Source organism: Emydura macquarii, unplaced genomic scaffold (genome assembly GCF_026122565.2).
Source record: "Emydura macquarii macquarii isolate MOO-44397 ecotype Brisbane River unplaced genomic scaffold, CSIRO-AGI_Emac_v2 contig_71, whole genome shotgun sequence".
In the NCBI taxonomy this organism is placed as follows: domain Eukaryota; kingdom Metazoa; phylum Chordata; order Testudines; family Chelidae; genus Emydura; species Emydura macquarii.
In genome coordinates, this window is record NW_027130208.1 from 1487766 (window position 1) to 1515449 (window position 27684).

Consider the following 27684-nt stretch of genomic DNA (forward strand, 5'->3'; position numbering starts at 1 on the left):
TTCCATATAATCCAATGTAGTGCCAGGCAGCTTGTGTTCCCTTTATCAGTTCTTACTTTAATAAATTAATTTATTCCTGACAAATACTGATTCATCATCTTATTTCTCAGGCAGGAGAGTAACGACATATATCAGAATGTCTGCATCTACTAATGTTTTACTCTAAATGCTCATTACACTCATGCTATTACAGTGAAATTCTTCCCTGTGTAGAGGGACAGAACAAGACCTCTGCACATATAAGCCTTGTTTTTAAGGTTTTGTGGGACTCAAGCGGTGCATAGGTCTTGGCCTGGCCCTCTGCATAGGACTGAATTACTCTATATGCATAAAGAGATCTTTCTCTGAGAATGCTAGAGATGTTCAATAATTTTATTCTTCTTTCCTGCTTCTGACTCTATGTCCCCCTGCCACCATCATCCAGGCAAAAAAACCCACATCGCAAAGAAGTAGATGAGCTGTTTTGATTGTAAATGGACCTTTTGAATTCTTATAACCTCAATGCTTGTCTCTAGGTTATAGAAACATTTCAGTGGTGTCAAAAACTAACCCGAATGTGAAGTATGTATACATTTTGCTCCATACACCACTCTTGTAGGTGATCTGAGGTTTTCAGTGTTATAGCATTTTTCATCACAGTTGCAGCAATATTTGTCTTTTCTAATTAACAGCTCAAAGACTTTTGAAAAATGCTTAGTTGTCTCATATGTGATGCATTTTTTTACAGCTTATTTAAGAATATAACCTGGTGCTGTCCACAACTCTGTTTACATTCATAAATTCTTAATCACTAAAATGATGACAGGGAAAGAGGAGTATATTACAAGAAGTGCATTATTTGTTGGTAAATAAGATTAGCCAGGGAACTACAAACTATTATTTATATCGCACAATAAGTGTGCATATTGCTTTGTAAATACACAAGATAAGGTCCCTGCTACATGTAGCTAATCTACTGTATTCCACTTTTAGTATAGACAGAGGCAGGTCTAGTAATAAATGTGTATCATAACTGTGGAATATAATAGGTGATATGAAGATTCTTCTATTACCATAGAAGGGTGTTGAATAAGCTCATCAGACTTACACGCGTCTCTGAAGTTAACTTCCATGAAGTTGATTTAGGGACCCACTCTTCCCTCAGCAGATGAATGACATTCCTATTAATTTTTTGGAAATTACAGGCATATAGGTGTCCTGCTAAATATCATTCATCTAGCAGCTTGGAAAATGCCTGCATTGGAAAAGGTAAATGTATTTGTGCATGCTGCACTTGGGAAGCGGAATTTAAAGCCTTTTAAAAAAAAATATATTGCCCTCAACATATTCATTTTCTATAACTGAAGACATGGACATGGATCAGCATTCACATCGCACTCCCTGTCAGTACCTAGCCCAAGCCAGGGAAGCTAATGACTCAATCAGCGGACCAAATTCGGTGATGAGTCTTGGTCATGTGCCACCTGAGGCACGTTGCACATACACTAGGAAGACTGAAGAAGTCCCAAGTTAGCGTAGATTTACTAAGACTTTCAATGCTTATTAATAATCGTTGATCTTTATGGGAATAATGTTATATTTTTATTGGTGGGTAAATTCACTTTGTGCGCACAGCTTACTAAGTGTGGATTCATGAGAGCTCCTAGACCAGACCCCCCCCTAAGAGTTCAAATGACTTGTGTTTAAACATTACTGTTATCCTCTAGCCCTGATTATTTCATCTGTCTCAGTAACAAGAAAACACCAATGGCAAAGGACAATTGCTGTATGTTAATGGGCAGCCATGCTGGGAGGAAGCATGCTGATACTCACTGCATGATTAATTAGTAGGATTTCTTCACATGATTGACTTCATCACTTCCAGTTGATATAGCTGCAATAGGCTATTTCCCAAATGTCACACTATCTTTACCCTTTGTACATTTGTATATAGTTATGATCACAATCAGCCTCTATGCTAAACTGGGGAGAGTAAATTATTGGTCTAGAGATAAGGTTTGAAGATATTAGGAAGGAAAATGCATATTGTCTTAAAAAATCTAATTGTAAACAAACATGACACTCAAAGGTGAAATTGATCTATTAGAACTGGAGGGAGGTGGGTTAGGGAAGATATCAATAGAGGGTCTGTTTGTCTTCAGACTTGTTTCATACTTGTCCATACAGTTTTGGTAGGCTTTTACACTCATGTCACGCAGGTGTAAATGACTAGGTAAGGTGCAAGCAGTGGAGAATCAAGTCCTTAGGTTTTGTCTATTCTAGATTAATTTAAATTGGTAACCAGTGTTTGTTCATTCTCAGCTGATTGAAATATGCTTTGTGCCCAGACCCACCAGGGCTTTGGTTGATTACTAGTGGTGCTAAGTTTTGTTTCAAACAGATTAGGCTTTTGGGGAGTAAAGAACAATTGAGCCTGAATCATTCTCGTCTCCATTGTCAGTGTGAATAGAGATGCTGTCATGACCCGTTAAAAATTACCTCCCAGCATTGGAGAGTATCAGGAGCAGAACTACTAGCCCTTCTCCTCAGTTTGTGAATCTTGTATAGTTTGCTGGCCAAAAGTCCTCCCTCCCTGCCCATTTTTTATATTCAGTGTGATCTCCTCTCAGGAAAAATGTTGACTCTGCTTCATCTCTGAGGTAATGGGTTTAACCTGACCACTCCTGGCACAAAGCCAACACTGACTGCACATGACTTTCAGTTTCTTTTTCTCAGTTTGAGGTGCTTCACTTGGTTTCTTTTCCATTATTATATTTGACTCAACACAACCAGTTGCTGAGCCTCCTTAACTCCAGTGAGAAGGAGTCAAGTGTGCTCAGCAACTCTCAGGATCAGGCCTTCACCATACAGCTTTGTTGGGGAAGATTTTTGAAGGCACAAAGGGGAGTTAGGCACACAACTCCAGTTCTCTTTTTGACTTTCCTTTTCCTTCTCCCTCCCTTGGTGTGCAGTTCTGTGTCGTGTCTACTAGGACATCATGAATTACGTTTAGGGGATGTGTTGAGTAAGAGACAGTGAGTGGCCGTTACCAAATCTAAATCCAGATAGCCATAAACTGTAGGGAGGCAGTGAGAAAAATAAGTGTCTCTGAAGCTAGGGTAATAGAGGGCCCTGGAATGAAGTGGGCTGGTTCCCTGTGGATCTGGGGTTATAAATAGCAGGAAGAGAGGAGATGATTGCTGGGGTCAAGTTGGGCAGTGGGAGAAAGTAGGAAGGGATCAATACTGCTTCAAATAATAGCATGGTGATGATTATTCTAAGACTATGAAGACAGCAATAACTTTGCACCCACACCCACTCATTTGGTTTTAAATTAGATTGTAAACTCTTAGGAACAGGGATGGATCATGTCCCTCCCTGTGTTTGTACAGTGCCCCACAGAAAGGGGTCCCAATGCTGAGTGGAACTTCTGAGTATTACTGAAATCAAATACTAAATAATTTTGATGCAGCACCATACTTAAGGTGGGGTCACGGGGTTCAGTTTCACAGGTGCTTTAAACCTTCAGTTTTGTAAGAAATCTCACTGCAATAGCAAAAACCCAAACTCAGACTATAAACTTTGAGTGGTTTGTTTTTTTCGGTGGTAGTTTGACTAAAAGTAATTTGTCATAGAAAGAATAAATAGATTTAAAAAAAAAATCACCCCTGCTAGCTGCTTTTCCCAAGATGGTGTCACTTTTCTTTTGCAAAAAATCACCAACATCTTGGGACCCACCTGTCTTGTCTCTACAGCGATGCTCCCTCGTGTGCTGATTCCTACAACAGTGGTTCTAGGCAGGTAGTGTTTGTCCACAGAAGATTTTTATAACTTTTGGGTGGTGACAAAGCTCAACAGCGGTAAGGTGCAACAACTTACCAAATGCATGGAAGGGGTGCAGCCAGCCAGCCAGGGGGTGGGTTGATCCAGCAGCACATGGGGTCTCTGCTTAGGCCCTGGGGATGAGGGCGAGTTGGATGCAGCTGGGGCACACACCGGAGTACCTGCTGGAGCCGGGAGAGGAGCCAGCTGGAGCCAGGCTGAAGGGGGAAAGGAGTGAGAGTCCCACATCCGTGTCAGGAAGGCTTCTCGAGGCTGGTGTGGGGCATGTCCTGCCACAGCGTTAACGGCCGGGCGGCGAGGCTGTTCTGAGCGGGGCCCCTCAGGCCAGGCCAGAGCTGGGGCCGGGTCTGGGGCTGCTGGGGGGCGGGACGTCTGTCCGGCTGTGAGGGCCAGGGGGCCCGGGGTGCGGAGCTGCGGGACCGGCCCTGCGGGTCTCCTGCTGGCTGGGTGAAGCGGTGGCCCCGGGCCGGGCCGGGCTCGAGGGGAGCAGCGCCCCGCCCTGTGGTGGCGCTTTTGGCGGGCGCTGGGCCCGAGCCTGGCCCGTGGGCAGGGCCCCCCCGCGCACCGCGCCCCGCCCCAGGCAGCGGGCAGGGCCGCCCCACGGGCGCGCAGGCCCGGCAGCGCTCGGGCTTTAAGACCCAGCGGAGGCCGCCCAGCGCCTCCCCAGTGTTGACAGCGGCGGCCGCGGCGCAGGGAGCTGCTGCTGCGCGAGGCAGGTCGGCGGCGCGGGCTCCGCTCCCAGCCCGGCCCGGCCCGGCCCGGCATGGCCTTCATGGAGAAGCCGCCTGCCGGCAAGGTGCTGCTGGACGACACGGTGCCGCTGACAGCCGTCATCGAAGCGAGCCAGAGCCTGCACTCGCACACGGTGCGCGGCCGGGCGGCCATGGCCGGACTGAGGGGCAGCGGGGGGGGGGATGAGCGTCCGGAGGGGGGGGACCTGAGGCATTGGGGGCGAGGGGGGGGGCAGTGGGGCGAGGCCTGGCCAGGGTGGAGGAACTGGGGCAGTGGGGCGAGGTTCCGGCCAAGGGGGGGCTGGGGCACGGGGGTGGGGCGGGACTCTAGGCAAGGGGGGGGGAACTGAGGCAGTGGGGTGAGGCGAGGCCCCTGACTTGGGGCTCCCACCTCCCCCCCCAGCTGTTGCTGCCTGGCCCGCGCTCACCCCGGGCGAGGTGCTGAGGCGATTCGCCTTCCTCGGTCGCGCGGGGCTGGGCTGGGCTCGTCGGCCGGTCTCAGCCCGTGTAAACGGAGCAGTCTCTGGGCCGGGCCGGGCCGGGCCGGGCCGTGCCGTGCCTGAGGCGTCAGTGACTCGGCCGGAGGTCAGGGCCTGTGACAGGCGTGGGTGGGCGAGGGTCTGTGGCCTGCAACGTGCAGGGGTCGGATTGGGTGGTCATGGTGGTTGCTTCTGACCGTACAGTCTGTAGGAGCGCTCCCCGTCGGGGGAGGCATGGGGGGAGGTACCCCAGGAGAGGTGGGGGTGAGACCCAAGGAATCGGGGGCATTGGCGCTGGGTGGGAAGTAAAGGGCCGGGCAGGGCAGCTTGCTGTGTGGGGCTGCTGGCTGAACGGCAGGGTTTTGCCTCCGGATTTCCTACAGCCCAGTGCTGCATAAAACCACCTTCGCTTCCTCTCTCGGCAGTGGACTTGCTCTGTGCCGCCCTTGCCCTCACCTGAGCGCTGGTGTGGACAGCACTAAGTCCTCTGGCGGAGGTGGTTTTACTGTAGCGGTGAGAGAGCTTTTCCCCCTGTCGCTAGCGGTGCCACTGTGGCACGTCTAGTGTGGACGAGCCCTTACCCAGACCGTCTCCCGCTGGGTCTGCACAATCATGCCTGCTGTCTCCAGTGCCATAGTAAGATTTTAACATCTCTTTGCTTACGTTAGCCCTGCTGATCCATCACAATGATGGGAGTGGATCTAGACACTAGTGTGACAACGAACGGTTGAATTCTGCCCACCATTCCATCTGTGCAATGCTAGTGAAGACAATGAGGCGGCTGCGAAGGTGTAGCTGGGGGCACAATGTAGCACTGAGATTATTACCAGGGATGACTATGACGCTTAGCCAGAAAGAGCCCAGTTTGACTTCCAGCTCCTAGGCTCATTTTCCTGTGATGTCAGGTGTAAATACTCCATTTTCTTAAAAACTGAACAGACTTGAGCTGGAGTCACTGATAAACAACAGTGGAATCCCATGATGCTATTTTATAGGCTCTTTCTTGGAGTATAAATGCATTTGTACAAACTGGATTTACCATGGTACTATCAAGCAGTACCCATAGGTGCTGGAATGAGGGTCGTTGACTCACCCTCACTGCTGGCTTGAAGTGGTTTCCATCATATATAGGATTTACAGTTTGGTTCAATGGCTCTCAGCACTGCCACTATACAAATCGTTGCAGTACCCTGGTCGAGAATCAGAGAAAAGGAGACCTGTATGTTATCACGTTTCATAGCTTTACCCACTTAGCAGGGAATTGGGGATGCAAGAGATGAGGCCAGGTGTACATCCACAGCAGCAGGTGCACTGGTAAGAGACTTGTTTTGACCATTAAGGGGTGTGTCCTTCTGCTTTATTCATTGTTTAGATGCACGCATATCATGACAACCGGTTTCTGACTTGTTCCTTGTTGCAGCTTTCACCAGACACATGAATGACTGTAGAGGTGGATAGTGCTAGGTTTATAGTTAATAAGCATACTATGGGATCAAAATTGTAATGGTACAAATCTGCATTTCTGTAATGCTTTTTGTCTGAGGATCTCAAATTGGAAGTTTAAATAACTAACTTTTGTAAAGCAATCTCCCTCTGAACACAGGCTTCTAACTATGAAGAATCTTTTAGAAGGCTTCAGTGAGTTTAGAAGTCATGACTAGTTGTTTATGAAGCCAGGGCCCTAAATTCTGAGCTGTGTTCAGACTTCCAAAGCTGTGTTAGGTATACTATCTGACTGACCCCATTATCTTTTACTTGCATCTTAGTAAAGTGAAATGTGTAAGTGTGCTTAGTTGCATGAGAGATTATATAACTTGTTTCCCTGTGCTACCAACCCAGATTCTAGCTTCATTGTGGGTTTTGTTTTGTTTTTTACCATTGAAGTGTTTTCAACACCATTTATTACAATCCCTTACAAGCACAAAGATAACAATAGCTTTTTGTGCTGGTTTTTTTCCTTTTGGTTTGTTTGTTTTTCTTTTGGTTGATTCTCTAGCAGAAATTAAATTAAAAAAGACCCAGAGTTCTGTTGAACAGAAAGTACTTAAAAGCAGTTTTCTATCCCAAATACTTCGTGTCAGAAGTAGTTAATTATTTTTTCTCAAGGTCCAAATTTCTTGTTAAGGTATAGTCAAGGTCCAGACTCCAGAGAAATGTTTTTCACACTGCAATAACAATAATGATAATACGTAAATGAAAAGATTTTGTGGTCCATTCAAAAGCATCTGGCAGTCCGGATTTGGTTCGTAGTCCACCTATTGACTACCACTGCTGTACGTGATGAGACTTCCATGCATCGGAGTTCAGTAGCAAGTATTGTGACCGTTTGATCATTTGTCTTTGTAATTCTGTGTTATTAATGCACATTGGGGAAAATTCTAAAAGGAATTAATTCGGCTATTAACCAGAAATGCACAAAAGATCAGAATGCTGTAGCACTGTGCTTTTGATTTAAAAGCTGTTTGGGGGTGCCTGTATTTCTACTAGTTTTTACTGCAGAAGCACTGTTAAGAATTAAAATAAAAAGGTCTTGAGGTGTGTGTGGCACAGACAGTTTTCATAGAGGCAGCGTAGGGTAATGGTTTAAACCAAATAACGGGCGCCACAGCAGTCTGGATTTTCTATCTGAGAAAGCTACTACCCTGTCATCTCGCATATCTGACCTTATCTCCTTGTTTTTGAACTGTGAAACTGGGTGAGAGCAGGAATTAATTGACTGATATATGGTGCATCTGATTTAACTTTTATGGGGAAATTAAATTACAGTAACAGATTCCCCAAAGTGTAGTGGTAGGATTCCGTCCCAGAAGAGGCACTTGTCAAGACATTTTTGGGAGATGGGAGGGGGTGTAGTTTCATTTTACTGTATTTCTGACCTAATGAAGGGAGGGGTGGTTATGTTTTATTAATAGGAAGAGTAAATAAAATTCAAAGCCTTCAGGCTTTCAAAGAAAAGGCTGCTGGCCCCAAAAGGCATAGATCCTGACTATCAACATGTTTATCCTATACGTATACATAGGGAGCGGAGTCTTCACAAATTAAAATTGCCCTGTAGCAGATACTACAAGGGGGCTACAAATAAGCCAGTCGTCTATTTGCCAGTGATATATCCTATCCGTAACTTAAGGGACAGTGGCTATGTCAAAAATATTAACAATAATTAAAATCCATATTTGGGATACTGATAACGTAAGATTATTAAAGCAGAAAATGTGAAAATTCCAATCATTTGTTTTAAATCTTGTAACTCTGTGGTTTGAACAATGAAAATATACAGCTTCCTATTTTAGTAGTTCAGCTATTTAGACTTAGAGTCCTTTTAGTTGTCAATCTGTAGATGAGAACTTGTTTTTATAATTTGCTTTTTAAGCCTTAAATGGAGAACTAGTCTCTTTCTTGACATTCTCTGCAGATCCTTGCTGCAGGAGTCGCATGCCTGGACCTGTGAACTGCAGAACTGTGAACTGCAAAACCATTAGGGGCTGTGCATACATGTCCTGTCTGGAATCAATTCTTTCCCTGCTTGATGTATTGTACACTAAATGACAACAGTGAAGTGGAATTTGCCATTCCATTAGCCTGCTTCCTTACGGTAGCCCTGATATGAACAGCTGGAATAATTCCTCAATCCATATTTTTGAAGGCTTTTCCTCTTTGAGTAATGATTAATGGGGACACTGTTTTTAAAACTGTAATTGTCCCTTTAGTTCATTTTAATTATTCAGATTTTTGAATCTCTCTCTAGATCTTTATGTACTACAAAATCAGAGCTGCATTTTTCTAAAGCTATAACTTTAGGAAGGGCGAGAATCTCGGTTGTTGAGAAACTTCTGTAGATCCTTGTGCCATTAATTTGCAATTAATTCAGCCTCTTCTCTAGCACTTTTCTTTGCTTTGAAACACACAATGAAATTAATGTTAAAGGTGACCCTTACCTCAAAAAACTAGGTTGTGTGTGTTTTGAAAAAAACCTCAAACACAGCCCAAGATAATTTAAGTAGAATCAAAACTGAAAAGACAAGGTGCCTGACTGCTGAACACAAAGCTTATTTTAGTGATAGCAACATGAAAGTTTCCAACAGCACTGCTACTGATTATTATTATTATTATTATTGATATTACAGTAGCACCCAGAGGCCCTAGTGAGGATGGTGGCCAAGTTGTGTTGGCTGCTGTATGCTCATAGGAAGAGTCCCTGCCCCAGAGAGATTACAGTGTAGGTAGACTGTATCAGTGTTTACAGTCTTGGGGATCAGTTCTGCAAAGTGCTGAGTTCATCCCTATTTCATTGAAGTCTGTAGGAGTTCAAGGTGCCTGGCATCTTGCCAGATTCTGTCTGATCCTGTTCTAAGCACATCCTTTACAGGTGACCTCTACTAAAATTTAGAACACTTTGCATTAAGGCAAGAGAATGAGCCAATTGTTCCTATTTGAGAGGAGGGACAGCAGCTTTTCTCTGCTCTCTCCAAAGTGGTTTCCTTGTTCAGCAAATTTCAGTGAATTGTGTTCCTAGTTTTGTTCTGCTGTGGTCCTATTTTTATAACTTAATTATGGAATGGCACGTACATTATAAGAATAAAGATACAGCCGACATGAGCCACATTGTTTATGCAAGTAGACATCACTTTGTGCTAGCAGTATCTTAGATGAGGTGGTTTAATGATGGGTTGTGTAATAGCAAACATATACTTTGCCCCTTATTGAAGAAGAATCCACAAGTCTAAGCAGCTTTTGTGATTGCGCTGCTACTTTCCATTTTAGAAGCTTTCCCAAATAAGCATTTAAAAGGGGCTTTTTAGATCCTCTTATTAAAAATCATCTCAATCCAATGTTCTTAAACTAGTATTTTGTTGATGGTTCATGCTTAACTAGGCTTCCAGTTTCAAGCATTAAAAAGATGGAAGCTTGAAAAGCCTTTTTGTGTGGGGAGGCTCTCTGATAAGCTTTTGGCATGAACTGAAGCTGACCTGGATTTCTGTACTTCTCTGTCAGCTTTTCAAACCTCCTTGTTATTAAACAGATGAAGAGTGAGGAACCTGTGAAGCAGCCTAACTTTTTGAGTCAGAAGTTACTTAATGGTGAGCTTATTGTGGAAATGAAAGATCTTTCTCAGTTTGAGCCAGTGGTTTCCAATCGCTAAATCTCTAAGAATCCCATCTTGTGAGGTCCCCACTTGACATCCTTTCACGTTGTGCCTCAGCAGAGTTGCTGCCATCTTTCCTTTAGCTCTGTCTATTTCAATAACTAGGGAGGACATTAAACAGCAGTTGCTAAATTAAAGTTAAACATTTTAAAATCTGCAACACTGGGTAACTTGCACCCAGGAGTTTTACAAAGATTGGCTGAGGAGCTCTCTGAGCTGTTGAAGATGATATTTAACAAACATGGGAACAGGCAGAGGTCTGGGAAAAAAACTAATGCTGTGTCAACATTTAAAAAGGATAAACAAAATGACCTGGGTAACTATAGGCCTACTAAGTTGATGTCAATCCCATGCAAAATCATGGAAGTGTTGGCACAGGATGTGGTCAGTAGAGAATTAAAGGATGCCAGCATAATTAATGCCAATTAACATGGTTTTATGAACAGCAGGTTTTTCAAAGAACCATCCACTGTTTTACTCCCAGTTGTGTAAACATTATTTTAAGGGGTGGTGAAGTAGTTTTCCTGATCCCCAGCCACTTCTTTCCTCTTCTGTCTTTCTCCCTGGGCTAATCTGGTCCCACTCTTCCTCTTCCCCCTAAATTAGGAACTCTTATTTCATGTGGGTTGTTTTGTTGTTTTCTTATGTTCCACACGTGTTGTTAAATGGGCCTGTAGGGTGATAAATAGTGAGGAGCTGCACCTCTGAAGTTTTAAATAAATTAATCTAAACTACTTATGGAAATCTAAAGTTTGGAAAAGTGCTGGTTTGAGACTAGTGGAAACTAAGTTCTCTGTGCCACAGAACAGGCCAATGGGCCTCCACCTTGTTCTGGCAGGGTCTTCATGGCCTGCCCAGTCCATGGCAGCTTTGGTGAGGCATCAACTGTTATGTTAGTTTTGTGGTGTATATGAGAGTGTCTTCTGTCTACTAGGAACTGGACTGAAGTATCTCCCTCACTTTACCATCTAGCAGCTGTTTGGCCTTTTCATGATATTTGTAACTACTGGCATAGACAAGTTTTGGACCCGTAACCTAGGCGTGAAAGGCTCCATGTCCCATTACCAAATGAGGGTCTTTGATCGGAAGTTTTGTGGCAATTCATATTTAATTCTTAACAAAACAGAGTTGGACTTTTAACAGAGGAGTCAAGACTTTGGCACATGATGGCTTTCCCTCTGGAGTGGTCAGAGAGCCACTGTGACCACAGGGTGAAGTGTGTGTTGCCGGTGCCAATTAAGAGTTGTGAGGCTAGGCCTGTTGCTGCAGAGCGGTAATAGGCAGCACTGGTATCCAGCTGAGCCCTGTGTGAGGCAGCCCTCAGCCCTCTTCTGTGAAAGTGATGGTGCTGATGAGCACTAGGGATGCTTTTGTCTCTCACAGCAGGGCTTCCCTGCTGCAACTTCTCATCAACTCTGATCACCTCCTTGTCATTCTGGCCCTTCCCCTATGGGCACTGGTAGAGTGAGTGCTGGGGAGGCCAGTTTTTGCTTCCATGCCAGTGGGGTGAGCGCTGCATGACCGCTACTTTCTCCCCCAGCCCCCACTGTTCTTCACCTCAGGGAGATGAGTGCCTGTTACAGGATTGCTTCCCTCTTTGCTTCCCTCTTCAAACACAGCCACTGATTCCCCTGCAGCCGCGGGGGAGGGATCCCTCCCTAGGTCTCATGTTTTGGGAGAGCTGATTGCAGTGGAAGAGGAAGCCTAACAATAAGTCTTGGGTGACCAAAATGTAGCTGGATGGGGCAAAGGGATGTGTAAGATGATTTTGATTTGGATCTGAATCTGTTTTCTAATGAATTCTATTGTGGAGATGGAAGGGAGATAAGGGAAGCTGCGGGATGAAGCTGTGTTGCTGCTATTTTATTCAGGGAAGAACAGCATTGTATTGATCAAAGCTATTTTATATTTTTCTGAGCAGTAATCGAATGGATACTGTGCCTCCATTCTGCCTGCCTGAGAGTATTCCCTAGCAGATCAATGAGGTCAGTCACTGCGTGCACAGTGAGCAGTAGGTGAGATGGGGCAATAACTCTGCTTCCTGTAAAATGCTAGAACAGATGAATGACCAAACATCATGAATCGTCTTTCTCATACATTCTTTCAGAGGAACAGCTAATGTTCCTTAGAGACTTGCTGAATAAACAGTTACTACTTTTCCTGTTTGTGTATAAAGTAGTCTCTTCCCACTTCCTAAAATACAGATTAGAAATCAGGAAATAGAAAAAGCCAACTATTAGCTGTGAATTGGGCGTTTCAAGTGTCTGCTTAATTAAATTTTGTCAGCAGTGGGTGTCTTGGGTCAGATTCTGATCCCTGTTACGCTTGTGTAAATCAGGGTTAACTCTGTTGCTTTTCATTGTACCTCAGGTGAGGATCAAGGCTCCTCTTTGGGAAAGATAACATAACTGGGTATATTAATAAGAGGAATGAATGGTGTGGAAACCATCCTCATGCTGACTTTATGTGCAGAGATACTGCTTTAATAGAATTTAGCCATGTGCTTTGCTGTGTGGAAAATTTGGGTTTCTCTAGTTCTGAGAAGGGATGAGCAAAAGCAGGAGAAAAAAATAAATAAATCCATTTTATTGTGGATAGTTTTGAGAAATTTGTCAAAGGCCCTGTTTTAAGAGGCATGGTGTAAAGATAAATCTGAATTTCTTTTCAGTCTCTCCCTTCATTTTATCTATGAGGAATGTAAGATGGGTGTATTTGGGGGAGGGGAATCAACAATTGTTAAAATATACATGCAGGTCAACAGATCTGAGATACAACTATATACTTTGTCTGTAAGCAATGATGAGCTATGAATTGAAAATGAAACACTGTATCAGGAATAGTAGAAGTGTGCTAGTTATTCCAGCCTATTATGCTATCTTTAACCACTTCATCCACTTGCCTCAACTTTCCATAGTAATTTTTGCATTCAGCAGCAATAAGTGACAGTAAAGTTGGGAATTATGAGCTGGAGATGCCACCCCTATGAAGGTGGCTGTAATTCCAGGAGATGTCTTACAAGTTAGAACTTTGGGGAACAGATTTTTCTCCAGTTTTTACTGGCTGAGATGACAGGAGGGTGTGTACTCAATATTGTGTCTCATTAAGTAAATGAAAGTGCTTAAGTGCTTCAGAAACCTGTACATTCTTAAAATACTATTTGCATCTTTCTGTGTGTTCTAGAGAGGGGTCTGAACAAGACCCCCCAGATCAGAACACTTCCCAGCTGGGAGGTTCAAAATCTAGATCACAATTTTCAGAGTTTCTGAGCGTTTCCAAATTTCATAGTGTTCAGATTAAATCCATTATAAAGAGAAGGCTGACTGTGTGTTCACACTTCTTTGTGAGTCACTAGTTCCTGTTTCTAATAACTTTTGTTCTTTTCTCTCGTTTCCTCTCTCATTTCTAGGAATACATAATTCGTGTACAGAGAGGGATTTCCATGGAAAACAGTTGGCAGGTAATCCCTCTTTAAATTTTTATTCACTTAAACAGAAGGTCTTCCTAGGAAAAGACCCGGATTCATCCTGGATGGTCTAATGCTAGGTAGAGATCAAAATGCTATTTGAGAGTGAGTCAGCAATGTTATATGTTAAAATGTGTTTGGTCACAAACTGTTGTTTCTCGTATCAGTATTAACTAGCATGAAGGCTTCATTACAATGTTTGTCTTCCGGATAACAAGTGCATGTGACCTGCTTTCTTATACCTACGTGACTGAAACTACAACATCAAGGCCCATTTTGTGCCAATTGTTACCCATTGTCAGTGGGGCTACTTGTCCCAACAACAGTGGGGCAGATTCCATGAGTAAAGGTTGGTTGAATCAGTCCTTTTGTTCTGTGTCCACTGGCAGGATTGTCACAGAAACTAAAGTCCTCATATTGATCTCTCACACACTTCTCACTAGCATGCTTTCCTATTTATTTATTCATGTATGTTTTCAGTAGACAGTTTGCTTTGGTTTTGAAGCAAGTTTTGGGGTTTTTCTGGAATAAACGTTGTTTACATATTTAGCCAAAACTTTTGAAAGTTTTGATTGTTAGAGGAACATTTTGTCTGACCTCTTCTAGGCCAAACAGAGAATAATCTGTGCAGTGTGTTCCTGTTACAAGTGGAAGTATTATAGGTAGTATTTGTTTTTCGATCTACATTATGGGGATGGAATAGTCAGAATCTGCCTCCTAGCTAGTAGTGGAACCATTGTCTTGTCCAGGTTGTGCTGTAATAAAAATAAGTAGTAATGATAATATCTTGTGAAGAGCTGGGGAGCTGCCTGATAGAGATTTTCTGGGGAAGGCCAAGTTAATTTTTTCTAGTTTTTGAATCTATGATCTTGAAGTAATGCTGCTTCTAGGATGGGAAAATCAGAAGGTGTCTGCAAACACCTAGATTGAAGCTGCTCCAATATAAGAGAAGCGTAGTGAAATCAAGATGGCAAGCAGGATTGTTTCCTTCATGCAGTTTAGTTGTCACAAAACCCGGCAAGATAAAATCTAGTGTGTTGCTTCAATACTGCCTTTCTATTTTGCAGATTGTGAGAAGATACAGTGACTTTGATTTGCTCAATAGCAGTTTGCAGGTAAGATTTTTTCCCTGATACATAAGTATAATTCCAATTAATATTTTATACTGTATTTCAAATAATTTGCTTTCTTTGTACACAACAAGGACGAGAACAAAGAAATCATCAAACTTACATGGCTGAAAATGAAATGACTTAGATTTTAAAATTATAAATTTCATTTTTGAACAAGGAGAAATGCTGAGCTGTTTTAGGTTTTACCATGGGAAATGTTGTTTGTAACCTCTGTGACCAGTTTAAATCTAAAGACAGGAGATTGGCAGATACTGAATCTTTTCCTTCAGTAATGTGACTTGTTTTGGTTTTGTGTACTATTATTATCCTTTCTTTCTTTGACGAGCACAAAACCGAGCACATATTGACCTTTCTCATTCAGCACAGAAGTGCTATGTATCTCATTATTTGTCTTCCTTTAAATGTACTTCCAGATGCCGCTTATCATGTGATGGATTTCTGTATCATTGCAAAAGGTTCCTCAGTTAAACACTGAATTGACTGACTGTGTGTGTTTGGTTTTTTTTTTTTTTTTTTCCCTTTTAGGACAGAAGTTTCTTTTAGTTTGTGTAGGAAAAGGCAAAGTGTGTGGGGGATGAGAGGCAGCACAAAGACCAACATTACAGGAAGGATGCTTGTTCTATGATCTCTTAGTTTAGCACCAGACAAATAACATATGAAGTGAACACCATTGGTATTTTAAGAATAGATTTTTATCTATCACTTTCTTCTCCTTTTTTTTTACGTCACATGTAGTGTCAGGTGACTGCAGGACCTTAAGGCTGTTTCTGGTTTTCATTTCTTTGTTGGTTTAAAAACCTGACCACTTAGTGAAGAAGAATGGACAAGTATATTGAACTGTGCTTACGATGTGAGCAACACAAAATACAGAAGCAGAGATGACCGTGTAGAGGATAGAAGATAGACTTAGGACCAAATTCAGACTCCGTTTAAGCAGGTGTAACTTAATTGAATTCTATGGGTTGTCTATTAGGTCTGAATTTGCACTCAAGATTTTGGATGATCACTATTAATTGACCAACTTTCCTTTCTTCTTTGTCTTATAGGGCCCAGTCCTGCACTTTTTAATCAGGGGAAACTCCCACTGTCTTCATTTGATCTAACTAGGAATTTTGCCTGAGTATAGAATCCAGAAATGGGCCTTTCATTTACTGATACAGCATAATATGAACATGACTATGCTGTTAGGTTGTGCATATCTTGGCATGTGTTAGCTGTTTTCAGCCCAGACATGACTTCAGCAGGCGATGACTGGATTCCAGTAATTTTTCAGCAGGGAGAGCGTATGTGGGAACAGAACAGTTTTAAAAACAACCCCCATGAGCAGGAAAAGAAAATCCTACTGAACATACAAACCCGATGACTTTCCCTTCTGGTCCTCTGTATGGGCTGATAGTCACTGTTCTTTAAAATACATACCACTTCCTAGGAGAGAGAAATGGAGAATGTTTGTGACAAAATTGCTATTTACAACACCTCTGCCTGGTAAAAAAGCTGGTGTAATGTATTCTGCAAAACTCTAATGGAATAATTGCATCATGGGGACATTGTCTGTGAGCCTTTGCACCTGAGGTTAAAAGAGATTGCTTGTGGGGAAGGAACAAGGCTGTTGGGGAATTGTTTCTGCCAATGCCACTGCAAAAACGTTACATCAGGAATTATTATCGTGAGGTGGTAGGCAGATGCCCCATCCAAGGCAGTCTCAGTTAAGCCCAAATGCTCATGTAATGTTCAACTCATCTTCCCTGAGGACCGGTTTTATTAAATAACAGAAGATGGAAAAGGATCAAAGTAATACAAGGTGCTTGGCAACAGACTTTCCTGCTATCTGTAAGTTGGGAAGAGTGAGAACATCCTCTGGGAGGCACAGCACAGAACTTGCAGCACAGCGGGAAGGAGTCGTCCCTAACGTGACTTGAAGCCAGTGGTTCTCAACCCTTTTTCATTTGCAGACTCCTTAAAGTTTCCAATGGTAGTGTGGACCCCTTTGGAAATCTTAGACATAGTCTGTGGACTGCAGGTTCTATGGTAATGAGAACCTTTCACGGACACCTTAGATATAGTCTGCAGACCCCCAGGGGTCTGTGGACCACAGATTGAGAACCGCTACTTTAAGCCATATATTGACTGCCGTGCTGCCAGGAATCTTCGCAGTGATGCCTGCTGTGTAGCACTGCTCCAACCTACCCCTCCCAGCTCTGCCCTTGACACCAAGGTATGTGGGGTGGCACTCAGGGAAATGGGGCATATTAAGGTTATTTTTTTTGTCCTCCTGCCCCATTGAGTTATATAAAGTAACTCCAGCATTGCATACGAATGTGTACATTTTCTGATTCTTTAAGTAGTACAGTCCCTAGTTCCTTCCAAAACTTCCAGCAGCACAATCTTGTATAGAAATGTTCAGGCCCTGTGACTGACCTTGAACATTTTAAGAAGCTTAAACTCCTCCGATAGGGATGGAAGCTAATTCAGAGTAAAATGACATACAACATTCTGACACATTCCTGAAAGAGAGAACTGAAACTTCTCTTGGAATTAAAACCGTAAGCCTCCCATGTTCTTTTCTGACTCACTTAATTCTTGACCTGCTTATTGTCTGTTGATTCAGGATGTTGTACTTGGACATCTTGATGAGTTTTGAACCCTCCTGGATTTTTGTGTGTTGTGTTTACTGCCTTGTTACCTGACACCTCTTCAAAATAATAGTGAAGGCTGAGATTTTCAAAGCTGACTGGAATAGGGGCTTAGCCACACTGCTCCTATTGAAATTAATGGGAGACTTGTGGCTGAATCTCCAAACTGCATTTGAAAATCTCAACCCAAAGCTCCTCAAATGTACTGGATTAAAAAGCTTCTTGCAGTCCACCCTATGTATCTTCCTTTTACTTCAAGATTAGTTAGTGTAGAAGTGTGGAAATTGTATGTCATGTTATCTCCATTTTGTTGAGAACTCCTCAGACCTCCTCTGCTGCTAAAGTACCATCAGTGTTATCTTGCGGAATAATGACTTGTTGCCATTACATTTTAAAAGTTAATAAAATCTCCAGAGCACAAGAATCTTGAACAAAGTAAACTAGATTCAGGTAAACAGCAAACACTTCTTAAACCTCATGAACAGAGATTCCTAAAAACACTGTGGTTTGAAGATAAAAGTGTTGAAGCATTGGCCCTTCTCTGGCAAAAATCCCATTGGCTGCAATGGGCGCTTTACCTCTATAATGAGTGCTGAATTAGGGCCCACAGCAAGTACTGCCTCAGGGTCTAAAGCAAATGCATGAAGTCTTTGCAGGGTCAGGGCCCCACTGAGGTGCATTTCTGTAAATGTGATCCCAGCCCCCTTGTGATGTGGCATGGGGGCGGAGGGGGGGGGGGGGTTGGAGAGGTTGCAGAAAGTAAAAATATTGGGCTTGCCTTAAATATTCAGATTTGTTTGTCTGAATCAAGGAACTAAATCTTCCCCAGGTATACGTGGAGAAAATTTGAAAATGGTCAGGAAGGCCTAAATTAGAGCTCCCTCTCTGTAAAGCAGTGGCTAGCCCTCAGGGGAAGAGCCTCATGGCTGTGATCTGACACGTTTTTCTATTGACTGATCGCATTTCAGAAATCAGATACTTTTCCTGTGTGCAAGCTTCGCTGCAATTCTGTGATCTTGGTTGAATCTTGGTGCAGAGTCTCGGGTGTGTGTGTGTGTGTGTGTGTGTGTGTGTGTGTGTGTGTGTGTGTGTGTGTGTGTGTGTGTGTGTGTGTGTGTGTGTGTGTGTGTGTGTGTGTGTGTAAAATGTTTAGCCTGCAAATGAGGTATGTTCCCCCCCTCCCCCCCCAGTAGGAGGGGTGTGTGTGTGAAATGCACAGTGATTAGGGCGCTTTGCATGCATTCCTGTAATTTAAGACTTAGCCTTATTTTTCTTACCAACGTTTTGTCGGCTACTGATTCATAATGAGAGTCAGGCTGCCAGGGGTTGGGAAGAGCACACATGGGTGCAGAGGGAGGAGGAGGGAAAGGGGGAAGGGCATTGCCCCCTCTGTCCCCAAAAGTGATGGTTTGCTCCAGCTTTTTAAACTGTTCCTTTACTTTTCCAGCTGGTGGAAGTGAGAAGTGGGGATGGTATAACCACAAAATGCTCCCACCTTCTCTCCCCCTCCAGTTTGAGCACTTGGAGAGAGTGTGGGAAAGTGTTCCCCCATGACCCAACTATTTTCTTTAGAAAAGTAGCACACACAACGTTCTTTTTCTGCATCACTGTGATACAGCCTCTTCAGGTCAGTGCTAGTCCTCACTGCTTTGCAGGTTAATAGGTGCACCCTAGTGCCTGAATCCCTTGAAGCATTCATCCAGCCCTTCCCTGGATACTCCTGGTTTATATCCCCAAGTGCTGTCTTTTGCTTCCCCAAGAAGAATAGAGGAGTGTCTTTGCCTTCTCCTTATAGCCCCCCCCCCTCCCCCCAAATTCATTGTGTTGTCTCCAGAGTCAGGATGACCCCCCCTGGGATTTGTTCTCTGGTGTGTTGACTGTGTATGCAAATAGAGCTTTCATCCTGTTGCCCTACAATGCTTAATTTGCATGTGAACCGAGGCAGACAGGTGAATATATATCCTTTATCTGGTAGAAACCTGTATATCAACCCTGCCTTGATTCAGACTCTTTTAGGAATATATGTGTGTGTGTGCGTGTTTGCATGCGTGCCCACAATTTCTTACATGCTATTTGTACATACATTTCACAATGATATTGATGGTCATTGTGATCCTGGCTTTCATTTTAAGATCTTATAAGATATTCTTTATGGATAAATACTATGGAAGTCATGTGTTAGGTGTAGTGAGTTTGTCAGGCCTGTCAGGAGTTGCTATTACAGAAGAGGGAACCTTTTGGCAGTTGGCACCATAGGCCTCTGTGTCACAAACACCCGTTTCTTAAGGTTTTCTCCCATGAATGCTCAATACCTGATTTGCTGAATAGGGATGTGTTGGAAAGATGAATAATTTATTTTGTGTCAATTCATACAACGTAAGTAGATATAAATACTATGTTCAACCTACATTTTTGTTTTTCAAACACAATCTTTTGATTTCTTTAAAATAACACTTGCATTTCTGCAGCATCTTTCATCTGACGATGTGTAAGTGCTTCACAAACATTGACTAAAGCCTCACATTGCCTAAGTAAGGGGTACGTAGTGATCCACTACTAGAATGCAGCAACCTCTGAGGTGAAACATAGCATCTATATCTGTACACCACCACACAGCAACAATTTTAGAATGGGATGTGAAGAAGATCTCATAGAATTGAAATTGCAAGTTAAAAGGCCTTACTGCCAGCTTCTTTAAATCCCCAGTAAAGGCAATGGGTGAATTAGAAATTATTAACAATCTCTGCACACATTAAATAGGAGAGAAGAAAGTTTGTCAAGAGCGGACACTAGGATGCAGCATTGGTTTGTGCTATGACATAGGTATGCTGTGAAAATTAACTTTTGTAACAATGTCATATTTGCAGATTGCTTTGGGATTGAGAGCACAGTGCTGTATTCCCATTTTGTTAGTGTGGCTCTTGCACTTAAATCTCCTGGCACTCTTAGTGGTGTTACATATGCAAATCTTTACATTCTGAGGTCAGAGTACATATCGGACAATTTCAGCCCTGTATAAACACAGAACTTAAAAGAGCAAAATGCCAATATAACCCTTCTGTATATTCACTTTTAAAAGTACCTGGTTCTTAGAACAGCACAAGACTAGCATTTTATTACTCAATTATTTACCTCCATGAGACATTTGAAGAAGACATTTTTGATATGATCTTTGCTCTCTTTTTAAGATCTCTGCCCTAAGTCTACCTCTTCCTCCCAAAAAGTTGATTGGAAATATGGATCGTGAATTCATAGCTGAAAGGCAGAAGGGACTCCAGAACTATCTCAATGTCATCACGACCAATCACATACTGTCCAATTGTGAACTGGTAAAGAAATTCTTGGACCCAAACAACTATTCTGTAAACTATACTGGTAAGTGAAGGATTGTAAAACGGAATTAACAAATTTCTTTTCCTAATAGAGTGCTGAATAGACTTTAACTCATCCTTAGAGTAGAGGAGATGACCAAGAGGCACTACCTCTGTTTGCAAACCCCCGACCTATAAGATGTGCAGTACTGATATAAAATGATAGCCTGATCCACCCCAGAAAATAAGCTTTTCAACTAACGCAGCCATTTTACAATTTATGTAGCACTACCCAATGGAAAACTATCCCAGAGATGGTGCATACTGTCAACTCCCCTATAAACTGTGAAGTGCAAACCTTTATTTTCATAAAAGCACAACCTAGCAAAGCAGAAACATACTGTTTACTTTTTGTTTGTGTCCACACTTTCCCTCTGTGAAATATCCGAGTGTCTGTTGTCTCTGCCTTTCCCTAAATATTCTCTCCTGACATTTACATTAAGCTATGGAGGAGACCTAAAATATAAGAAATACGTTAAAATATCAGCCCATCTAGTTAATACTGAACAAACATTGGTGATACTATAAGAAGTATTCTGACATCCATATTAATTCCAGACAAGTTAATCAAGATTACTGTTGTTACAGCAAGGACCAGAGGAATTAATAATGATTAAGTCACTGCTTGTGGTCTTGGCAGATCCCATCAGCGTGCCATTACTTTAATATACTGTTGTTGCACCAATGAACAATGACTATTGCACCATTTTCCTCTTTTCCAAGCATGATTGCACAAATGGTCACAGGCAAATGATAACACAATGAGTCAAATAAAATATAAAGCTCTTCATCCTTAGTCACTTGCACTATTTATTCCTGTCAAGATCAGTGACATTAGAGAAGCTGCATTGTTAGCCTGCTTTCTTTTAAGATAGTTTCTCTTAAATCACCTTGTGAACTCCTAGCAGAGTTGCCTTTCCAGCTGCGGGGAAGTGCTGTCTGTTTCTAGGACTGCAGGAGCAGAGCAGCAAAGAGGAATAAACAGTTGAATAGTTTGTATGTAGTAATGGCAGAATAAATGTAAATTAAGGTTTTAAAATTTGGCATGAAAGATAAACAACAAAGAAGTTTCCTAATACATTGTGGTGCAGATCAGAGGTGGAGAAATCCAAACCGCGAGCTTTGGATCTGGATCTGAACTGTTTCTGGGAGTGTGTTGGACCTGGGCTTGTGGCTTAGGCCTACGTCTAGTACAGAGGAAATGCAAAATTCATGAATTCACATTTCTGAAGCCAGCTGATTTACACTATTCTCTTGGAAGAACTTAACTACTTCAGATTAAAACCCAAACATTTTTAGCCATGTTTTGTGACAGTTTTGCTGCCTTTATGTATGAATTCCTGCATTTTGCTTTAGACACTGAACATTCAGTAATGTGTGTGTATATAATTAACAGACTTTCAAAAATCTCTTTGCAGAAATTGCCTTACAGCATGTTTCAATGTTCTTCCGGTCGGAGCCAAAGTGGGAGGTGGTAGAGCCACTAAAAGATATAGGTAAGAAATTGGCAGTTTGGGTCTCTGGTCAAGGAGAGACATGGCTGCCATGTTGTTCCCTGGGGGAAGAATTTGTCAATCCTCTCTTCTTAAATGTCTCTCTTCTTGAAGGAGACTTAATTAGAACCGCGAGTCATGGCAGCAGTTTGAGCCAAGTTAGAAGAGCACTATCATTATGTATATGGAACTGAATTTGATGAAGGATTGGGAGTCTTACCACTGATAACACTAAGCACTGAAGTCTTAAATTATTTATGTATCTTTCCACATGGACATAATTTTGGTATATGTTGTTAATGCCCTACTGATAGAGAAAGGTCTTTGTAAATGTAGAAGAATTTTCTTACTGAAGAAGCATAATAAGGAGTGAGCATATAAACGCTTCCATGATTCATTAGCTTTTCAAAAATAAAATGTAAACTGTTTTTCTTTCTAGGTTGGAGAATACGTAAGAAGTATTTCTTAATGAAGAGTAAGAATCAACCAAAGGAGCGACTAATGTTAAGCTGGGTATGCTTGCATCTCAAATTTCGTCCTCCTTTCAGTTTCTTCGAGATAGCTATAAATGGAGTGGTTGAAGCAGCATCATAAAGCCTCTCTGTGGTTACTTTATTCCCCAACAAAAGTAATAAATGTTTTAAGTTCATCCTCAAGGTCATACTTTAGTGAAGGCTAGCTTTATGGTGTTTTATCAGTAAGGTTAAGATTTTGTCATGGGGTTTTTTTTTTTTTTTTTTTAAGTAAAAGTCAGGGACAGGTCAAGGACAATAAACAAAAATTCATGGACACCTGTGACCTGTCCCTGACTTTTACTAAAAATAACTGTGACAAAATGGGGCTGACTGGGGCGATGAGAGCCCAAGCCCTGCTGTGGGGGTTGGAGTCCGGCAACCACTGTGGCTGACAGATCTGGGACCCCTGCTGCCAGCGGCTCAGAGCTGCAGCACCATGGCTGGGAGCTCTGGGTCTGCGGGGTCCCCGCCAGCCTGCAGGGCCAGTGGCTCAGAGAGCTGCAGGGACCCCCGCAATGGCTCGGAACTCAGCCCGCGGTGGCTCAGCATCTTGGAGCTGTGAGGCCCCCGCCCCAGGGCGGAAGCAGAAAATGTCATGGAGATCTCTGGAAGGCATGGAATCCATGACTTCTGTGACCTCTATGCCACAATCTTATCCTTGTTTATCAGATATTGCATGTGAATAACAAAAACATGTAAACTTGGGCTCTAAGTGGCAGTATGAACCAATTGTGAGCTAGTTTAGCATCTAGAGTTTTTCTTTTCAGAATGTATAAAGCATTACCTTCCATTAAAAAGTAAGTGATGGCAAACTCTAGAGGTACATCTTGCAGAAGCAGCTGTTTTAGTAACTTGGGAGAAAACTTGAGCAAAAATCCTTTAATCTTTTTCTGCATATAATGTAGCTGATGCCAGTAATGACGCTTTACTCTTTGTATTCATTTCTAGGCTGACTTTGGCCCTGATAAATACTTGTCTGACAAAGACTTCCAGTGCGCTGTGAAACTTCTTCCTTCTTGTTCTGTGAGTGATACCTTGATGACTCTTACCCTGAGCCAACCCAAAATTAACCTTTATGAGGACTAATCCTGAAAAAATGTATGCAATCGAATATAAAAATATTGTGTACTTATAAAACTGCTTTCATCAGAAGAGCTCAAAGCCTTTGCAAACACTAGTTAAGCCTCCTACATCCTGGGAGGTAATATGTAATTGCCCAAGAAAGTAGTGATGCTAGAAATTTCAAAGTCATGGCTGACGTGCTTTTTCTCTTCCTGTCTTTCCATAACACTTTGAATTAGCATCAGCTTTGATTGTAAATGTCCAAGATTTTCAGGCTGATACATTTAGACAGCACTATTCTAATTGTTTAACAACTCATCTGAGATGTCCTGAGAATGCAATGGGTATCAATGAAATGTTTTGATTCTTGGTGCTTTGTCTATAATCTGTCAGTAGCCTGGAGGCAGAGGCTGTGGAAACAATGGAGCAGTGCTCTTATCTTCTATGTAACAAGGAATACCACATGGCAGGATTCAATAGTAGTAACTCTGTCTGAATCAGGAATGGTATTTGCTGACTCTCAGGGGAATCCTGTGCAGCCCTCCTCAGCTTTGAGGCTCTGCTGAATATGAGAGACACTTACGGCGGAGAGGGCCGCATTCTAAACTGTTAAACATCTTTGCATATCCTGGAACTCAGAAACTGACAGACTGATCTGAGATGCTGGTGAAGAAAGGCCTCCCAGCTAAGGCCGTGCTTTTGCAATGTCACCTTGGGGCTAATTCTTACAGCCAAGTTTTAAACCTCTTGAAATGTGTGTGGGTTCTCTTTTTTTTTTTTTTTTTTTTTTTTAATCCTGAAAGCGAAGTTGTCAGCAGAAAGTAAATAGTGTTCACTTGCACTGAATTACTGTAGTGAGTGATATTCATTTCTGAAAAGGCTCTGAAACTAGCACTGAGAATTCTTGGTATTGAACTACCTCGTATGCAAATCTAGGGCCTGAGGCCACAAACACATGAGTAACTTATACAGACTAACACTGCTACCCCTCTGGAACTTTTTATCCAGCGTATTAGAGAGACAAAGTGGGTGAGGTAATATCTTTTATTGGACCAACTTCTATTGGTGAGAGAGTCAAGTTTCTGAGCTTACACAGGTCTGGGAAACTTAGATATTGTCTACACGACAAATTACTTCAGTATAACTTACATCACTCAGGAGTGGAATCAATTCACACCCCTGAGCGACGTAAGTTATACTGACCTAACGGCCGGTGTAGACAGAGCTGTGTCGGCGGGAGAGCCTCTCATGGAGGCAGAAGTTATTAAGCTGCAGAAGAGCCCTCTCCCATCGGCTGAGAGCATCTTCACCAGAATATTCAAAATGAAGTGGCCTGTTACATTCCTTGTGACTGGAGGGCTATTAACGGGCCACTTCATTTTGAATGGCCCCTTGATATGTGTGTTAACCACTTATGCTAAACAATCTGTTCCATCTTGTGTTTAGCTGTGAGATACTAAAGGCAGGTCTACGCTGTGAATTTACATCAGCACAGCTGTGCCTCTGTAGCATGTCTGGTGAAGACGCTGTAAGCCGACAGGAGAGAGCTCTCCCATCCGCTTAATAACTCTGCAAGAGGTGATAGCTATGTCAGCGGGAGAAGCTGTCCTGCTGTCATATCACTGTCTGTACTGGGATTTAGGTCGGTATAACTATGTTGCTCAGGGGTGTGGATTTTTCACGCTCCTGGGCGACAGTTATACCGAAGTAAGTGTGTAGTGTAGACCAGCGGTTCTTCGAAGAAGGCTGGGTGGTACGCGAGCCGTACTGTGCCGCCGAATCCGCCGCCGGAAGTGCACACCCACCCACCCACCACGAAACCCTGCCACCAAAAAGGGGCAAACGGTGGAAGGGTTTCGGTGGAGGGCATTGTTCCCCCCATGTAACCCGCCGCCGCCAAAAGTCGTGTCGTCCCCCCCCCCCCCCCCCCCCCCCCCCGCCGCCGCCGCAAAATCCTGCCGCCGCAAGTCCCTCCCCCTTTTTTTCCCAAGTGGTACTCGGGGGGGAAAAAAGGTTGAGAACCGCTGGTGTAGACTAAGTCTGAGTAAGTTTCCCAGACCTGAAGAAGAGGTCTGTGTAAGCTCAGAAGCCTCTCTCTGTCTCCAACAGAAGGTGGTCCAATAAAAGATATTCTTTCATCCACCTTGTCTTTCTAATACCTTGGGACTGACATGGCTATAACAACACTATATGCAGCATAGTCCCATTAAACTCACGTTAAAGTTACTCGCATTCATGAGTGTTTATAGGACTGGACCATTCATCTTTTTTTTTTGTTTTGTTTTTTGTTTTTTGTTAACATGCTAGTGACTTTGACTGCAGTGTCAGAGGAAAAGCACAGGTAATGAGGTTTGCAACCTCCTATCTTTCCTCTGGTACCAAATTCCCCTGCATCCTGTGCTTGGTTACCTCCAGTTTAAGTGCATATGTCTTATCATGTGTGGGCAGGGCAGTGCACAAGGGGGGGGCAAGCAGGGGCATGGGCCTCCCCAATAATTGACGGGGACACACAGCTCCTCAGAGCCCAGGGCTGCAACAGAGCGAGCTCCTCCAAATGCAGTCTAATTTAAATTCCTGTGCCATACCCCTGTGTATGGCTACTAATTTAGGGTCTGATCCAGCTGTTATTGAAATTGGTAGTAAGATTCCTGTCTTCTTCAGTTGAAGTTGAATAAAGTCCTTGTTGTGTTAGTTTTGCAGTTAGTCCTTGGTTAAGACTAAAATCATGGTAAGTTAAGCAGAAGTGACTCCAAAATCTGATTTGTCATTTTGATAAATGCATGATATTATTTCAGGATATCTGTTCTCTGTTAGATGAATCTAGCATGAATTTACTTGTAATCCACATTAAAATGTATGTATCTTCCTAATAGCTTCTTCTTTTGGCAGCATCCCTACATTTACAAAGTCACTTTTGCTACAGCCAATGAATCCTCGGCATTGGTAATTAGACCATTCAATGAGAAGGGAACACTAAAGGACCTTATTTATAAGGTATTGTAGATTTGCAGTGATTTTTAGCAAAATGCTCTGCCATGTTTTATTACTGTGTGTTCTTATAACATATGTTCTAAATAATAGAAAGTGCTTTTTATGATTTACAGCTGAGTAAATCAAGAGTACTTAGGTTTTCTTCTTTATAATTGTTTAATCCGAACATGGCATTTTATACATTCATTAATAGCTCTGTACCTTTTTTTTTTTTTTTTTTAAAAAGGCAAAACCGAAAGACTCATTCATGAAGAAGTACTGCAATCCCAAAAAAATTCAAGGTCTCGAACTTCAGCCAATAAAAACATTTGGGAGACAAATACTAGAGGTAACTCCTTCTACTGTCCATAAAGCATTTGTGGCTAAAGGGATACTGTCAACTTGAAAATTGCCTCATAATTAACAGCTAGGATTATTATAATGGAAAGAAGTTAGGAATGTTTTGTCCTTTTTCAGTTAGTTTATTTTGTACATTTGGCCACACTTTGTGTGTAGTCAGTTCAGTGTAGTCCCCAGTACAGTTAGTTAGGCCTTCGTCCTGCAATTGGATCCTTGTGTGCAGACCCTTAGGCTTGCATGGAGCCCTCATTGTGATGTGACTGGAGCTCTGCAGAGGTGCCAGAGTCTGCCCTTGTGGATCCAATTGCTGTCCTGGGGCCTAAGTAACTCCTTTTCATTGCCAGAAAGACCTGTAAATATAGACGGGAGCAGGAATACCCTCATCAGTGCTTTTACGGTAACTTTTTAAAAAATTCAGGCTCTGGTACTTAAAAGGAGTGCTCCATCAGAAACTGGAATTTTTCCAAATTAGTAAATTGAAAGAAAAAATTCAAGTTAGTAGTGTCCTT

General features: G+C 42.6%; 1 protein-coding gene across 11 annotated transcripts in view; it reads left to right on the top strand.

Moving 5' to 3' along the window:
• Positions 1-4059: 4059 nt before the first annotated feature.
• Positions 4060-27684, top strand: part of PXK (PX domain containing serine/threonine kinase like) — a 47987-nt gene continuing 24362 nt past the window's right edge. For 9 of the 11 annotated variants that reach the window (XR_010918521.1, XM_067541139.1, XM_067541155.1 and 6 more), the window contains exons 1-9: positions 4240-4687; positions 13582-13632; positions 14706-14753; positions 20593-20779; positions 22194-22271; positions 22708-22781; positions 23732-23806; positions 26735-26839; positions 27063-27164. Coding sequence is in view for 10 of the 11 variants with exons in the window: in XM_067541139.1 (XP_067397240.1) it covers positions 4586-4687; positions 13582-13632; positions 14706-14753; positions 20593-20779; positions 22194-22271; positions 22708-22781; positions 23732-23806; positions 26735-26839; positions 27063-27164 (822 nt within the window). In the remaining variant the exon portion in view is untranslated. Of the gene's footprint in view, positions 4078-4239; positions 4688-5604; positions 5669-13581; positions 13633-14705; positions 14754-20592; positions 20780-22193; positions 22272-22707; positions 22782-23731; positions 23807-26734; positions 26840-27062; positions 27165-27684 lie in introns of those variants that run through there. The other 2 variants (XM_067541191.1, XM_067541183.1) reach the window with 2 other exon arrangements.